The 14,412-nt window shown below is 42.7% G+C and overlaps 1 protein-coding gene across 1 annotated transcript in view; it reads right to left on the reverse strand.

Moving 5' to 3' along the window:
• Positions 1 to 755: 755 nt before the first annotated feature.
• LOC104285474 (AF4/FMR2 family member 1-like) overlaps positions 756 to 14,412 on the reverse strand; it is a gene marked incomplete at its 3' end in the record, with an annotated part of 69,431 nt that continues 55,774 nt past the window's right edge. Inside the window, exons 4-6 of the mRNA XM_009883938.1 lie at positions 3,737 to 3,781; positions 1,576 to 1,662; positions 756 to 792 (exon numbers count right to left, since the gene is read on the reverse strand). Coding sequence (XP_009882240.1) covers positions 756 to 792; positions 1,576 to 1,662; positions 3,737 to 3,781 — 169 coding nt within the window. The remainder of the gene's footprint in view (positions 793 to 1,575; positions 1,663 to 3,736; positions 3,782 to 14,412) is intronic.

Genomic DNA, 14,412 nt, shown 5'->3' on the forward strand with positions numbered 1-14,412 from the left:
TTGAATAGCACTAAGTGTGACAAGATATTATGTAGCCACAGCTACATAATATTAAATAACATTAAAAGAAAAAAAACCTTAAATCTGGTACATTAATGGTTGGGTTTCTTTTTTTCAGCTTTGTTTTGTTTTTAGCAGTCATTATAATCATGAAACGGTAATGTTTCTGTTGGTGAAAATTCCCTGCATTGAAATTTTCTGAGAAAAATCAGACTGATAAAGCCTTAATCTTCAGAACCATCAAGTTAACCAAATTGTTATTCATTCCAGGATCATTTAAATAACTGCACAGTATAGATGGGAACTGAGTCTGGTTACTTACGATGTTCTCGGCTGAGAAATAGGCAACGTTTTTGAAGGTGCATCATACTGTTCTGTAAATCAAAAATGAATCAGTTGATTTTATTTGCCTCACACTAAAGTAAGTATTTTATCCTATGGTCTCTGAGCATCAGATTAGAAAGTCAGTTTCTTCCAGGATGTAATTGTTTTCCATTAAGATTATTCATCACTCCAAAGAGGGTTTCCTAACGAAATACTGCTTGTTCTCTGTTGAACTGCTGCCTTAATTTCCAGGTAATGAATGTCTACAATTTCTTAAGCATTTTCTAAATTCATCACTGTTCAGCAAAGCACAGGAAAATGTGCTCCTTAATCAATGTAAACATTTGATGTTCACCTCAACGTGTAACACACACCACGCAACTATGTGTCAATACACACGTTAAGTGTATTTTCTTTGGATTTCTACTTACTCTGATTCTGTGCTACAGATCCAACATGCTGTGATTCCTAGAAAGAAAGGACAAAGTGCAAATTAAGAATAAAATAAATCAGCTCTCTCTTAATAGCATATTGGTGATTTGTTTTCCATGTGTTACATACTGTAATAAATACTTTGACTAACTTTTCAAAGTATGACTTTGAAGTGTCCAATAGTCTAAGCTGGCCTGACATAGCTTAAGATGGACAGAAAAATGATACGTGCTACTGCCACCAAAAATCCATTGCTAGCACATCAGCAGTATGTGCATTTTTGAAGAAATATTAAAAAAAATTTATAAGAGCTGCCAAACACTTCTGTTTAATACAGTCAGCAAGTATTTTTCTTGGCAATAAAGATAAAATGTTTTTTGTGCGGCAACAGAGATAAGATGCTTAAAATGTTTCTGAAAAGCAGTCAGATTTGAAGGCGACAATTATAACAAATGTAGAAGTCATTGAAATATTATTCATTCACCCCCGTTCTGGCTCAAACATCTTTCAACTCTAAAAATACAAATCTTGCTTAAAAAAATAAAAGAGGAAAGACAATTATGCTACCATATAGCCCACTCAAAAACAATTACTCAGAAGCAGAATCTGATCTAATTCTCAGTAAAATGATGCATTGCAAGCAGCTGTTACACAACGCAAGATCCATTGTGCTTTAATTTATCTGACGACTTCTAAAGATAATCTCTCCTACCAGCCTTTATCTATGAAAGAGGGACAAAATCAGATGAAAACACATGCAAGAGCCGGAAAGAGCTCTTCTAATTTATCAAAAACCCTGGCAAAAAGAGGGTGCTTTACCTTTGTTGGGAACGGAAATTTGGAAGGCTCTGCTGTACTAGGCGTATGAATAGCTGTCAGGGGAGGTGGCCATGAGTGGGTCATTTCCTGGAAAGAGATTGAGAGAAGCGGCTTACAGTATTTTCACTGACACACACAGGTAAGGTTTTACGCTTAAGAGATTCATACGGATCTTCCAATAAAGTCCTTATTGACCCGATCATAAAGCTGAGAGATGGTACCACAGCAAGAAGCTCTCCTTTGGTTTCAGCAGCCAGACCATGGTGAGGACTTGCTCCTTTTCTGCAAGCATACTTGCATTGCCCAAGTAATAGCAATCTCAGTGAAGCTCGTAGAGAGTTAAGTACTTACTGTATTTGCAGGATTAGGCCTCAGCCTTAGAACTATCACAGTTAATAAAGGGAAAAGTAAATAAAACCTGTATGAGTAGTTCTGGGGTTTTTCAAAGCACAGGACTTTCCTATTACGGAAGTTCTTATAACCCCTTACAGCAACAACACTCTGAAAGGCTTTTCATAATGTGAGGAGGTCAGCCAGAGAGCGCTGACTGCCAGCCATTCCCCACACTATTCTGTCTGAACCATTGGCTTTTACTCCGACTGACCAAGACATCTTTGATGCAGAGCTCTGGGATGTGGTTTCAAAACCAAAGAAAGACACTGCCCGATGTGCTATGTCTTTAGGAATTCTCCTGCCCTGTTCCCTTGCCCTCACTCTCACCCACCATCACTACCAGGTGAAAGTTAGGAATTATGTTCATGCTGAACACATCTCATGATAAGCATCCACCACACGCAATTTGCTCAGGGGCTTAAAAAAAAAATGTATGAGAAACATGTCAGTACAAAGTACATTTTTGTACTTTTGGCATGAAATAGACTGAAGTGTGAAAGTCTCTACTGTGTCATAATTTACAAGTGCCATTTTTTCAACAAGGCACAAATATGAAAGTTTAGGAGTGTCCCTAGTTTCCTTATTAGGAATAACATGAAATGCAAAGATATATAGGGAATGAAACCACATTGTTACCTTTGGCTCTATAAGTAGGGATTAGAGCAATCTGCAGGGGTTTCTGTGCAAAACTTGGAAGCAGCCTACAACTAACCTGAGTGACCATTTGATTGCACTGTTACCACCCTTGCCTTCTCTTTTCTCCCCTCCCACTGCTCAGTTCATTGCTCACTTCACTGACTAGCTGTCCAATCTTTCAATAGATGATCAATTCCTCAATACACTTGTACTACACCTCTTCATGCATTTGTGCATGCTTCCCTGTGGTTGCTACAAAAATGGTGTTATGCGTTGCTAACAAGGCAGGAAAACAGGATGTCTTGTGAAACAAAATGATGCAGTATTTCCAGGAGGAGTACTTGTGCTGCAATACCAACCAGCTAGTGAGCACCTGTGCACAATTACCTTTCAGTTAAAACACTGCCCCAACAAGAGCTTCTCGAGAACAATAAAGGCATCAGGATCTTGCAACCTGAAGCAATAGTGAGGGAAGCAAATCACAGAAACCAAACACCTGTTAGGACTTCAGTGTCTCAGAATAGCATTTGACATTAAGGAACTGTCTTCTCGGTATCAGAACAACCAGCCATTTTTTACTTTATTAAACTGTTTTTTATTAAAGAGCTTTATTAAAGGTCACAGTGCATTTTCACACCGTGCACAGTGAATGGGTGACATGTACTCAGAGCCAGCTACTGGAAGCCTGCACACTGCTCACAGAGCCAATCCTAACACAAAGTTATGGAGGCAAGTTTTGCATCAGAGCTGGCTTAACTTTGTGCGAATGGATATTGTTACAGCAAAGGAGAAACAGTGCAGCAGCAATGCACTGCACAGGCGGGTGGGATGGATGAAGGTGCGTGCTCCTGTTCAGGGCCGTGATGCTGGGTCTGGCAGCATGGACAGCAGGCAGCATGTCCAGCCCCTTTAGAGGAAACAAGCTCAGTAATGGCAACCCCCTGACTTGACAAAGGAGCAGCTCTGGCTGTTTCAGATGACTTGTCAGTCTTGCTCGTGGACTGCATTACACAGTTTTAGTGACTAAAACATCTGCTGACAGAACAGAAACACGGCGACATTTCCCCGCATGCTACTTTAATGCATGCAAAATGTAAGCAACCACAGAGATTGATTATTTAAGAGAACCTACCTTCAAAATTTCTTCAATGGAGTGGACATCACTGGGGAAGGTTTGCTACAATAAAAAAGATGGGAGCAGCATGAGTTTGTTTTGTTTTTACCAATTGACATGAGACACAGATGCACTCATCAAACATTTGCTTACCAACGGTTCTATAAAATTCATGAAAGCCCATTAATAATGAAATACTAGTAAGAATTAAAAGCCCCATTGGAAGGCCAGTTAATAATACACTTCTACAAAGCCTGTTCTTTTCAAGTCCTTAGTAGAAGATATATTCTAAGAAAGATCAGAAAGAAGGAAAGTGAAACAGAGCTCATTAAACAGTGGTGCTCGTTCAGCTGGCAGGATTCCTCTTGTTTCATGGCTCACGTTCTTCTATGCACCCATGTGCACTCAGCAGAAAAAGAAGCCAGTACAAAGCCCTAATTGGAGAGGGCAAAGTAGAGGTGGTTTTAAGTGGAGGAATCATGTACCAGACCCTTGAATGCCAGCTCATGGGAATATCAACTGACATTAAGAAATAGAAAAGCAATAGAATTGTAACTTGCGCAGTTCAGAATAAAACCTTGAACATACCGCCGGGTAGGCACAGCACTGTGATTTCTGGAAAATTCTGCAGATGGCCTGGATCAACGGACTGCCCCTGTACCTCCCTCACCCATTTCGCTGGAGCCCAGGCAGTGACCACCACATGCCCACCTGGCAGAGGCCAGGACTCCCCAGCGCAAGTGTGGTGAAGACCTCTGAAAGGAGGCCAGGTCTTTGCTGGTGCCCTGGCACTCCACCACCACCACCTGAAGGGGACCAGGCAACAGCCATGGCAGCGCCTACAACCAGGCTCCTGAGCCCAGGCACAATGAAGCTCTGGGGAAGAGTACAAAGCAAAAGCAATGCTGGTATTTGCCAGTTATATAACAAACAGCAGACATTGCAGCTTGTGCAAACACATAAATCTGCTTTTAATGTATCAGCAAAACCACTTAGCGGCTCCTGGCAGGACACCCTCCTGCACATGTGCGACACCACGCATCAGCAGTGTGGGTACGACTGGGCAAGGGAGGGGCTGGGACAAGCACAGCGAACACCTCCTGCTCCCCAGGCACATGGGGACGAGGGTAACTGCACAGCCAGGGTGAGCGGCGATGCCCCCTGACAGAACGCCACCTGCCCCATGCCTGGGCTGTGCATGGTGGGAGAGGATGCAGCAGCAGTGCCCTCCTTCCCACGCCCCCAGCAGCACTAGGTGCTGGGGATGCTCTGCAGCAGGATCTGCACTGCTTCCAGACACTGACCTGGCCGTGGGGAACACCACTTCACTTCGACAGATCGGCTTATCTACTAGCAAGGCATGTGTTTTGAAAGTACATGCCGTTTACACATCCTTTCCTAACCATTCCTATTAAAGGAAATTGGAATGAAAACCAATCAAAGGGCTGAGTAGTTAAAATGAGCAAAGTGCATCCAAAAACAGCTTCTTGCCTATAAACAAGAGATTCAATGGAAATGTTCAGCAATTGGCATAATTGCTGAAAGGGAAAGGCCACGGAGACATTCCTTGTGTTAAAGGAAGAGGGTAGCGAGCTACAGTGCCCCATCAGAGGGATCTTCCCCAGATCAAGGTAAACAGCAAAGCACGCAAACACTTTAACAAAGTCAAAAAGTGTTGTCCTTCACACTCTCACAGAAAGGTCACTCATCTGTTTCCCATATGCTGCGCTATTTGCATTGGAGGGACAAGAGGAGATGAGAAATCTCTTTTCCCTGCAACCTCATTTGTCTGTGTCTACATAAGGCTCTCATCGAGGCAGCGCTCATTTGACAAAGATTTGACTTCTCTTCAGAAAATCACGCATGGATAGCTGCTTCTGACCTTACTCACCCCGAGACAAACAGAAGCTGAGGCACGGCCAGATAAGTTACACGAATGAAAGCAAGGGGCTGGGATCTTGCTTGCAGAAGAGCCCCACAGCAGGCAGGAGGAGGGGAGAGGGAGAGCAAACAGCAGGGAACTTCTACTACACAGCAAGAGATCGGGAAGCTTCATAACTCACGGTGCCAAAAAGCAATCTCTCTTTTCCCCTTTTTCTTCCTAGCAAGCTTAACTTGATAGCTCAAACACCTAATTTACTTCTTAATCTAATCAGTGGTGAACAGCAGGCACAGAAATTTGCATCTTGCTGTACAGAAAAGCAGCGTTCAACCAGCAGATTACTTCAGAAAGCTCCTGAGATATCCCACGAGAGCACCACAGTAAAAAACATTCCCACAAAACATAACGAATCAAGATCCTGCCTAGACAAAGTATTCAAAAACCTCTCTCTACAATGGATCGATTGCAACAAATCAAAATCAGTTTGCTTCTCCTATTCCAGAAACTTAAGTTTTATGAAGTGATAACTGATGACAAAAGTGGAATTCAATTAACCTGAGAATATCTGCAACAGCCAGTTTGGACCTCTCTTATCCTTGCCAAACTCACACCCCTTTCTAAAGTTCTTTCAGATAAGCCTGAAGAGGCTTTGAAATTGATACAGGTTTACATACAATGAGTATTTATAGTGCAATTGTCAGGAGGATTTATCATAACCCCGAAGGGCACTGTTCAGTAAGTCTGCTGTTCTTTACCGGTCCGGTGGCTTAGCAGAAACCACTTTCTTCTTCGCAGCACAAAATGTAAAGGAAAGCAAACACACGACTGCACAAGTACTGCAGAAGTCTGCATCGGCAGCACAAGGACCTCTATTTTGGGGTGGTTTTTTTAAGACACAAGTGTCCCCAAAATACGTGCCACTATGGAAATATATAACATAAGGTTTGCTTTTGTCAGGATTGCTTTCAGCTTTGCCTAGCAGTTTATTCCCACAGCCACTAATTCAGGACACACTAGGAAGCCCATGCCCCTGCTAGAGACTCTCCCTGAAGAGGACGCGTTTTCAGGCATCTTTGGTCTCTGTTCTGCCATCCTGCAGCACCCTAAGACTGAAAAACTGAATGACACTTTCACCAGCAGGAAAATGTGCAATAGGCAAACAAAACTGCTGCCCACAAATGGACTTGCAACACCCATATCAAATACATGGTGAAAAGTTTGCTCTAGAGATTAAAATCACAGACTGTTCAGGACATGAACAGAAAATTTGTTTTCAGAGCCAAAACCACAACAAAACCGGTCAGGGCCATTTGACTGCACCAGGGAGCCCTCCTGTCTCTTGGGTAGGTGTGCAACCGTCATTTCTACCATGAGTTTCCACTGCAGCCCGTCACAGTCCCTGTGCCCCAAGCCCGCTGGCCCTGGAGAGGGCGGGCATGCACCCTTTCACTCCGTCCCAGCTGCAGTGACTCTTTCACAGAGTTAAGTGTCCAGCGCCTGAAGGAGTTGGGGTTTTCTGCACCCTGAGTAATGTTTTGCACCCCCCCCTTTTTTCTTTTTCTACAAGTCACATCTCAGCTGTATTTCAGCCTCTAAACTACCATTAAACCACAACTGCCACCCAGCAGCAAGGGCTGGTCCTTGCCAGTTTTAAAAGAAGAGTTTCAGGAAAAGGAGAAATACAATGTTGATCAAAGAAGAGTTAAAAAGCCATAAAGCCAAAGAAATCGTGAAACGAGATCAGCTCCGCTGAGGACTGTGGGCGTAGAAGATCAAATATTACATGTTGCTGTCTATCCCCGCTAGCAGTTTTACAGCCTTTACAGGGAACAGTGTATCATACTCCCCACAGACAACTCGATTTAAGCCCTGTGCATATTTGCTGGCTGACACTGACATCTGCACAATCTGCAGCTAGGATTTCCTCATGCCACGTTCATACTCACTGTCAGTTTGGGAATGATGCAGATGCCTCCAAGTGCCGCTCACAAAACGTTTTGATGGCCAAGGCCAAGCGCAATCATAGGACATCCAGAACCATTCAGTCCCTGGGTTTTTGTTTTCGTTTTGCTTTTTAATGCCAACATTCCCACGCAAACTGATGCTGAACTTCAATAACAGGCACCCCCCTCAGCAATAAACTAATTTATGTTCCAAAAAGTGTGGTTTTGCTCAAGTGAAGGCACAACTCCCAGTGATCTCACAGCCTCCAAAAAGGTCTGCAGGGCAGCATGCTTCTCCATTTACCATCTCATCTAGCAGAAGGCACCACCAGAGCCAGCTGCACATGTCCAGCTCCAAGCAGGTACTCACATCTGACACAAGACTCCAGTCCGGTTCCTCTAATGATGCAGGCTCACAGACTCTGGAGAGGCTAAATAAATGGATGTAACTTGGAAAGAAATCTTGTTCAGAAAGACAGAAAACTACTTTAAGACAGCAGGCTAAAGAAACTACCACCTTTGTAATTTGCAGTGTTCATCCACAAAAATCCAAGGGAACAACTAGACACAAACTGTAACATGGTTCATGCCTGTTACATGACCAATAATTTAAGGGGCAAATTTAAAATTATGTTTGAACAATAACATATGATGGGAGCAGAATCTGGACTGATGAATTTCCATAGGAAGTTTTGCAAGGCTAATTTAATAGATGACTTCCTTACTTGCAAGCAAAAAAAAAAAAAAAAAAAAGCAAAGAGAAAGGTTTAAAAAGGTCACAAAGACTTTTTTTCAAGTATCTTTTTGATTAGGATTCACAGACTTAATTGGCCTAACAGACATTTCACAATGTCAAGGATAAGTTTGGTTTTAAGGTTTTTGGAACAAAAAGCTAGATAAACAAAGTCAAAGCCATTAAATAAATTTTGACTACAGAAAAATGCAGAGACTACCATTAATACGAGCCTCTCTCATTCACTAAAGAATAAGCAACATGTTCTTAAAATGGTGAGACACTGCCACATTCTCTCCTTTTTACAATTTTTGCACTACATACATTTTTCCAATTCACCGACCTGCACAACTGGATCATGAAGGCCAAGTAATGTTTTTGCAAAGACCTGTCACCTCAAGGTTAAGACAGTGCTACAAGGCAATATGGCTGAAGTACTGTTAGGTATAACTGAAGTTGTCTGAAAAGGACTTCACTCAAACCTTTTCATTCAACATAACTTCAACCTAACAGCTCAGACCAGCGTGACCTAAATCCCACATCCACTGTCTCCCCGCCTTGGTAGTTGCACAGTATCACCCACTTCCTTTTTGCTCATTACTAATGACCTCAGACAAGAAGAAATCTTTACCCGTGGAAGCTTAAATAAAAAAGGGAGAGTTGTTTGGGGGAGTAGTTTTATTTTGATCCAGGTTTTTTTTGACAAAGATGTTGTGCGCTTTCATTTAACATCTACTGTAGGTACACCACTTCAGAAACCTCTGATAATGCAAGTGCATTGCCCAGATAATGAAGTGGGGAAGGACAGGCAATTCAGAGTCATTTCAGGCAGCCCTGCTATACTCATTTTCCTCCTAGGAAAATGCAGTTGAGGAAGTTACTTCAGAGAGATTAACTGATGAATTCCTACAGATTCCAGCAACTCCCTTTCTGCTCACTTCAACTCCCTTTCTGCTCACTTACATGCACACAGCACAACATAATAATGTATTCAGAAAGCTGATGTATGGTTACAGAAAGCAAAAATATATATAAATACCACATGCTTGGGTGATAAATTTTAACGCAGTTTCTTTACCAGAATAATAAAGACATTAATGCTTTCACTTTATCAGAGCATAAACAACTCAAAGATCTGCAGGAATTACCATCTACGTGATAACTTACTGCAGCTGACCAGATAAAGAGCATTTTGCTTTGCTCTATAGAATCATGCTTCCTCAGGGGAAGTTAAATGTTCATCTCCTGAACTATAGCGCATTCAATCACATGAAAAGCATCTTTTCTTATGCTAAAGGAGGTGAAAAGAAGTGGAATTAACAGTTAAAGCACCTACTAGAAATTTGGCTGTGAAAGCTTTTATGTCATTCTCTCCCCATACATACTAGGGTAGCACACACTCTACTAATCTGACTATGCGATGGGATTTACCCTTGCCCATTAGAAGTCAAAAAACCCAGCCACTGAAGGATTAAGTACTACTTCGATCCTCACCCGAAAAGGACTTCAGGATTGGGGCCAATATAATTTCAAGCATCTACACAAACATAAGAAGCCCTAGAAGTTATATGAGGAACTAGTCTGCCTTTATTACAACAGGCTTGCAAAAATGCACAGGTGCACATACCCGCAAAAGAAGAGAGGGAGCTCTTAATTTAGAAAACAATTTAAAATCTGCACAGGCGTTCAATTCAAGCTGCATAGTAACTGTGTGATGAAACTCAGAAATACCTCCAAGTCCTCTGTTCATGAGCAATTCCAAAAAAATCACATGCTTTCATGAGCACAAAGCTCTGCTCATGCCCCCAGCCTTGCACAGCTCTGTTAGACATGCTAAAGCGAGATGAACGAGGAAATCAAGATAATAAGAATCACCCAAAGCCTGACTAAACTGCTTGAGAACCTGGTACACAAATGAGATGCCCCACTGGCCATGACAATATGTGGGCCAGACACCCAGCCGTCAACCAGCAGCAGTGAGGTGCCCCAACCAGAGAGTAACAGAAGAAAGGGACAGCATAAACCCTCCTTCCCTGCTGACAGTTACATCCGATAGAGTGCCACAGCAGGAGGGACAAGCAGTCTGCTCCTCGGTCTCAATGTGATGGTTAGAGAGGAAAGGGGAAAACGAGAGAGACGTTGAAAGGATCCTTGCAAATGCCCGGCTTTCTCCTCTCTGGCACAACCCAGTCAACACTGGCCAAAGCTGGGAAACTAAAAAACTGGGCATCTTTTTAAAAATAATGTTTTGCCATAGATACTACAAGGAATAAGCAGTGGGTTTTTTAGTGATGAGGTTGAAGAGCTTCTAAGGTTGCTTCTTTTTTTAAAAGGTATTCCATTAAAAATTACAGCACATACTTTTATCCCGCTCTGCTGCATGTGCCAAACAGAGCTGAAGGACCGTACAGCGCTCATGTGTAGATGTTGGGGGCTCAAGCTTTCTCCCTGTTTTTGAAATAGCTTGCCTCATCAGGTGGCTGTGGCAGAATAGTTTCAAGCAGGCTGTCAAAAAAATTGTCTCCAAGAGAGAGGTGGCCATGCATTATTTCAGAAGTACCGAGTGGCACTGCTGAGATGCATGGGCTCAAACAAGGCCAGAGGCAGTAACAGTGTATAGATTGTGCAAAGATGAGGACAGGAGGTCTGGAAGCAGATATTAACTGGAACGGATATGGGCTGCCTTTCAGGCAAGCATTAAGGTGTTGCAGACCTTTCTATTCCTTCTCATCTCAGTAATTTCCACCCGACTGCTTATTTCTGCTTATTTTCATGCCTCTGCTGTCACAGCCCATTTAGACGTGCCCCTCTGACATCCTGTGCACAAACAAGCCCTGTGCTTCTCCGTCTCCTTCATGTCAGGTGAAACTGGTGCCTGTAGACACCCAGGCAGCATAGGTGAAGAACAGCTACAGCATGCGTGCGCTTCATATGCTGCCTGGTATCTCCTAATCAAAATGGATTTGCAATGTATGCGTGTAGCTGAAGTATGCCAGACACTGCTTTTTGCCCAATTTCAGACTAAATTATTAGTGCCAAGAAAACCCGAGTAGCAGTGCAGCAAGGATAAGAAAAGCCAATTACGAGTTCCAGGCCCTTCTTGTGTTGTCAGTTTTCTTTGTTTTCTAATAAGAGCTTTGCCACTGCAACTATCAGCAGAGAAGGTCACCCGTTCACGCTAAAAAAAAAGTCCACATTTACAACTACTTCCCATTTAATACTGTATTTTAACACAAATATTTAGTTTTAATTTTGTTTTTTCTTGTCAACTGCACAAGCTTATGCCACTTGAATGCAATGAAGATCACAAAACTGCACATACATGAAGGGTTAGTTTGAAAACAACAGGCAGGACAAAATCAGACCAAAACCTACCATCTTGTCCTCACTTCACCCATACATGCTTAACCAGCTCAGGGCAGGACAAGATCTTGCATATTAGATGCACTCTCCTACTCACACACAAGTCACGCTAGGGATAGCACACTAACTTACTCTTCAAAGCAACTTTCCACCTGCATTTTTGTGTAGTTAAAAATCTGCCCTCTCCATACCATAGATAGATGATGCACCCGCACACAGAGCACATTTCCAAAATGACCCAGCCAACAAAAGATACAATATGTATTCTAACCAAGCCTCTACTAATCTTGACTATGGATGCAATAACATTCTGCTGTGTATTGAAAAAGGCTGCCAAAATTTGAAGCTCGACTTACCTTGCTGATCAAAACAAACACATAAACACAAATTCATAAAAGGTTTTTGCATGCTATCTTGAGGAACACCAGACAAGTGGATTCTCTGCCAAGGATGTTTAAATGTTCCATATCACAAAAGAGATTAAAATACAACTATGATACAAAGACAGGTCCAATGATCTGAAACCTGGATAACTCCATCCACCTTTTCTTAGAGGACATGGTAACAAAGCTGCTTTTGGGGAAAGCTGAAGCAACAATTTCTAGTTATCTATTCAGGAGGGTGTTTATCAGAACAAATATGAAGGCTGTGTGAATACATTTATGATTAAAATCATTTCCAGTCAGACAGGCACCATCCTGCAAGCAAACTAGCAGCATGGGTGGTCATTAAGCATGTTTTTAGAGATGTTTATATTTTGCTGCAGACACACTGCACTTGTTCAACACATCTCTTTCTTTCACGCACTGACTAATTCTCAGAAGTGTCTGATGCATGGGGAACCCTTTCTTAAGAGGGCAAACAAAAAGTTTTTCCAACTCAACCAGCTAAAGGTTTATTTTGCAGATTAGACAGGCTTCCTAACAATCCTTCAAACAGTACCCATTCCATTTGACAAAATTTTCTTACTATGAATAAATATTGTTAAGATATGCTAAAGAAAAAAAAAAAGCATGTGTGTGGGGGGAACAGAAATGCAAACCAAGAGTAATTAGATAGTTACGCTAACAACATTATCATACCTGTGAGCTTTACATTTTGATTCATCTTGTAGGTCCTCAGCCAGCATTAAGCATGAACCTCACAGAAAACAGTGTTTGTTGTAGCAGTAATGAATCTCGGAAAGAAGACACAAAGAAGTGCTATAAAGTAACCCCACCTAATAACAGTAGCCCTGAGCCAAAAAAATGAGCCCCACAAGTCTTTGGGGCAGGTGAGCGAGTCAGCAGCCAGCAGAGTCACTGAAAGCAGGTCTCTCTGCTGCTTTTGAGCTTTTTGCCTTGAGTGGGAGCCAGGGAGGAGAAGGAAAGATGAAGCAAAAATAATTTTGAAGCAGAAACAGCTCTGAGGCTCAAGGGTGAGGTCTGACGGCACAGGGAAGGCAATGAACCCCCCAGTGGCTGCAAGAACAAGTGATTGCATGGTCCCTGGCCACGTACACCCCTCTGCCACCCTTCTCTTCCCCTGGCACTGGCCTGAGCATGCACTGAAACAGTCCAGGACTTAACCTGGCACACAATCATTCCCCTTCTGTTGATTCAGCTCCTTTGATCACCTGGCCACAGCACCAGACGAACACCAGAACTGGTGCAGCTGAAAGAGAAGAAGAATGCATTCCCACAAATGCTCAGCACACCTGGATGGAACAAAGGTCTTAATTTTACACAGCTTCCAATGTTTGGTAAACCTTTTGGGATCCAGAGCCAACCACCTACGGTCAAATTATCTACAGAAGCCCACAGTTCACAGCTTAACCCTGCTCCTACAGTGGTAAAGCTCCCATGAACTGCAGTGGAAAAAGTGTTACAGTTCTTCACATTTCACAAATCTGAACTGCCTCTTATACTGCACCTGATACTTGGATAACTTGAAAACAATAATTTTTAAAACTTTATGAACTGGGTATTTTAGATTTTCAAGAAGACACAAAGAAAAGCTCCAATGCAATCAAAGTATGTTTTGCTACCAGCAAATTTCCTTTTCCCTAGAAAGCACGCAAATAGGCAAGATTGTGTCATGATACTCCATTTTCTTGCATGCACGAACCTAGTTCGAGGCACTGGTTTTGCCTCAGTACTCTGAACTACAGATCAGGTGGGGTTTTTTTATTGCTTGTAGCTAAAAGATTAGACACAAAAGAAAGCGATGACTTGGTTTTGAAGTGCAGGACATGCTGGTGAAACTTACTAACCTCAACAGCTCTCTGGGGCATAAAACCACATTTTCGTTTCCAACCCACAGGTTTTATCAGCATTCACCCTTCTAATATAGCACAACTTGTTCAGATCTGGCACCACCAACCACTTAGTTGAACCTGATTTCACCTACCAGGGAGAAACCAAACAGCTATCATCTACTACTATCGCAACTTCCCCTGCCTGCAGGTGGGTTCCTCGCCTTGTGAGAGCAACCAAAGTCAAAAGCAAATCTCGCACAAACATTACTACTGGTGGAGGATGGAGATCAGTGAAGAGCCCACACACAAGGAGCAGAGATTTTTAAGCCAGCTGGCTCCTCTTCACAGCATTGTGGGGCTGCAGAGCTCACAGCACTGGGAACAGTACAGAACAAGCCCCGGGCACTCCGCACGGCTTCACTAACCGCAGCTCAGGGCATTGTCCCAGCTGCACAGCAAGCGTCTCTGCTGGGCAGGCGGCAAAGCAGTCTGCAGGGAAGGCACAGCCCCCACTTGGGATAGCAGAGGAGTTTCTCT

The sequence above is a fragment of the Charadrius vociferus genome, unplaced genomic scaffold (genome assembly GCF_000708025.1).
Source record: "Charadrius vociferus isolate BGI_N301 unplaced genomic scaffold, ASM70802v2 scaffold684, whole genome shotgun sequence".
Lineage (NCBI taxonomy): Eukaryota > Metazoa > Chordata > Aves > Charadriiformes > Charadriidae > Charadrius > Charadrius vociferus.